Source organism: Lolium perenne, chromosome 5 (genome assembly GCF_019359855.2).
Source record: "Lolium perenne isolate Kyuss_39 chromosome 5, Kyuss_2.0, whole genome shotgun sequence".
Classification (NCBI taxonomy): Eukaryota; Viridiplantae; Streptophyta; class Magnoliopsida; order Poales; family Poaceae; genus Lolium; species Lolium perenne.
In genome coordinates, this window is record NC_067248.2 from 47,155,926 (window position 1) to 47,158,951 (window position 3,026).

At 51.5% G+C, this 3,026-nt stretch overlaps 1 protein-coding gene across 1 annotated transcript; it reads left to right on the forward strand.

The window, feature by feature from the left end:
- Positions 1-675: 675 nt before the first annotated feature.
- Positions 676-2,230, forward strand: LOC127303304 (bidirectional sugar transporter SWEET2a-like). The gene is made up of 4 exons (XM_051334049.1): positions 676-833; positions 1,289-1,670; positions 1,763-1,891; positions 1,994-2,230. Exons 1-4 carry the CDS (start codon positions 676-678, stop codon positions 2,228-2,230), a joined length of 906 nt encoding a protein of 301 aa, XP_051190009.1.
- The last annotated feature ends 796 nt before the right edge of the window (positions 2,231-3,026 follow it).

A 3,026-nucleotide genomic window follows, 5' to 3' on the forward strand; every position in this document is an offset into this window, starting at 1 on the left:
TGTGAGTGTTATAGTGGTGCACCTGGGTAGTATGTGCGTGTATGCATGCAAGTGCAACCATGAAAGACGATACTCCCTCTATCCATAGTAAGCGGGTTGTAATTTTAATTTAAATAACTCAAAATTATACTAAAACCAGTTATTAAGGATCCAAGGTTGGTAGTACTAGGTAATACTAGTATATGTACATACTAGAATTATGGATGTACCTAGAATTAAAATATGTCTTGATACATCTGAATTAGTACGTGGCAACTAATATTGATCGAGGAGGGAGTATCTAATTAGGGGTTTCCCCCTATCCCTCACTTATGTTTAGAACTAGTAGCTAATTAACTGGACATCACAATGCAGCTGTGTAAAAATCAAACGGTAAGATGAAACGCGCGGGCACCGACTCCTTTCCCTCGAGTTGTTTGAAATTTGAATTTCGAAAGTTGGTCATGGCTGCCTGGCCTGGTATGCCTACGTCACAAAGCTCTGAAAAAAAGAAAAGCGGAGTGGGAGAGCCAGCCAGCAACCCCCAAACGCAGAAACCACCGTCCCCTCTTCCTCCCTCATAAACCCCCGTCCTCACCCCTCCCTCCCACCGCCACGTTCCACCCCTCTCTTCTCTGTCCGGCCGGCGGTGCTTTGTAAGAGCCCACGGAAGGAGACCGCGCGCGCGGTCCCAAGATGGCGTCGTTCATGGTGCCGGCGGCCGGCGGGACGGCCGCGGTGCTCGCCGGCGTCCTTGTCGCAGGCAGCGGCAGCGGCCTCTCCTCCGCCCTCGCCCTCACCATCGCCAGCTGCATCGGCAACTCTGTCTCCTGCGTCCTGATCTGCATCCCGCTGTGAGTTCACGTGTCACCCGTTAAGTCTCATTCGTCGCGCCGCCGGCGGATCTGGTCCGGCGAGTTACGCCGTCTGCGCGCATGGATCTAGTCCGCGCGCCGGTGTATGAATCCTGCGCGCGCGCGGAGCCGGCAACTAGGCCGGTGCAACCTGCCGCTCCAAAAATTCAGTCTTTTTTCTTGTTTTGGGACGCCGGCGTCTTGCGTGGTGCCGAGGAATCTTTGCGCTAGCTTGGCCTGAACGTGCTTGCCATGCTTGTATCTGTCTCGCGCCGCCGCGCGCGGAGCCGGCAACCGGCCAGCGTAGAATATAGACAGCTACAGCGTACTTGCCTCTTAAAAGGTTGTGTTTTTATGATGTACGATGAATGCTTGATTGCTTGTGTGTGTCTCGCGCCGGCGCCATGTATGGAGATGATCTGGTCTTGATTCTAACTCGCGTTCATGCACTGCAGGAAGACCTTCGTCGAGCCAATCATGAGGGGGAACACCGTCGGCAACCGGACGCCCTACGGCCACGTCCTCATGCTTGCGACCGCCGCGGCGTGGGGGCTGTACGCCTCCATCACCTACAAGGAATCCCGTATCTCCACCATCATCAACGCTATATGCTTCGTGTTCCAGCTCATCTACGTGCTGGTGTTCATCCGCTACGCGCAAGGGATGGCTCGTTGGACCGCAGTCGCCTTGCTGCTGACCGCACTCATCGGGTCCGGCGTCCTGGCGTGGGTGGTGATCGTGAAGGTCATTGACAGGCATGAGTTGGATAGGAGCACCATCGCCACCATCGCCTCGGCCGTCTCCTGCGTCACCTACGCAGCCGTCGGCTATGACATTGTGAGTACAATTCTAGCTTCGATGCACTCTGTACACGCTCGATCGATGACCAATTGACAATGCCGGCTGTTGATCTTACTCGTTTATTACAGGCGGTGGTTGCATGTAGCAAGGACGTGTCCAACATGGACCCACTGGTGGAGGTCCTGCTCAACATCCTCATCGCCGGCGCATCGGTGTACTACGCATTCCTGTCTTCTCCGGTCGACAAGTACATCGGGGTACTCAAACTGTCTCGCCATGCATCTGCATATATAATTCGTTCAAGGCTGTCTGTGTCATCGTCTTCACAATGCTTGCTATGTTTTTGTGGATCGATGCAGGTGCCCAATGCCATCGGCGTCGTGATCCTGCTTGTGCAGCTCGTCGTGTTCGTCATGCACTGCAAGGCCAAGCCAGAGGACGAGGAGGAGGCGCCCCAGACCGTGCAGGCGCCCCAGACCGTGGAGGAAGCGATCAACAACGCCAGCAACAGCACTCCTGACTACGGCAGTGATCTGGGAGCCATGTTCGCCAGCCCCGATGCTCTTCCCGAGCCTGAGATTGCACCACCAGTCTAGGCATCTACGCGTTGGGCCGCCAAGACTGCCACCGTATGATGTTTGATCGAGACAACTCTATAGTTTGCTAGTGTGCTTCACAGTTCTGCTACTTACTTTCCCTGATCGATCATGGTGTCGATCTGTTGGAAGCCGACTCTTCGGGCTATCATCATCTACCGTCTGTTATTTATCTCGATTATCTCACTGCTGAAACTGCTCAAGTTTTAATTTCTTCCCTGCACTGTAAGATGGGTGTAAGATGTTTTTGGGCACTACTGTGTTATTACTACAACATCTTCAATCTACTATCGTTTTGTGATTTCTTACAATCTAACTGCATGGTGAGCCAACAATAGTGCAACCAAGTTTCATCAAAACCAAAGCCTGTATATATATGGTGGGCCACAAGAAATGGCACATCAACCACGATGCTAGCTGTGACTATTTTTCCTCACAAGAAAATGAAATGTAATACACAACGAATGCATTATTGGTCCAAAGGAAGCGCATTTCGTTCCAACACAGGGACTACCAGCGGCTTGATCTGCGGCAGTTTACACAATGCAAAAATAAATAAAAATCTGGGATTCGTGTTTAGATGAGAATATATTTCCCAAAACAAAACATGGATGCAAATAAGACTTGTAGTCAATCTGTGATCTTGCTTCTTCCCAGTACTTGGACTCACTGAACTAAAATCAATCGTACCAAAATAAATAAGAGCCTCAACTTGGGCAACGTGACCATTGAATGGGATGGATGACCCCTTCACCGAGGAGGAAGTGCTTAGGGTTATCAATCAAATGCCCTCCAA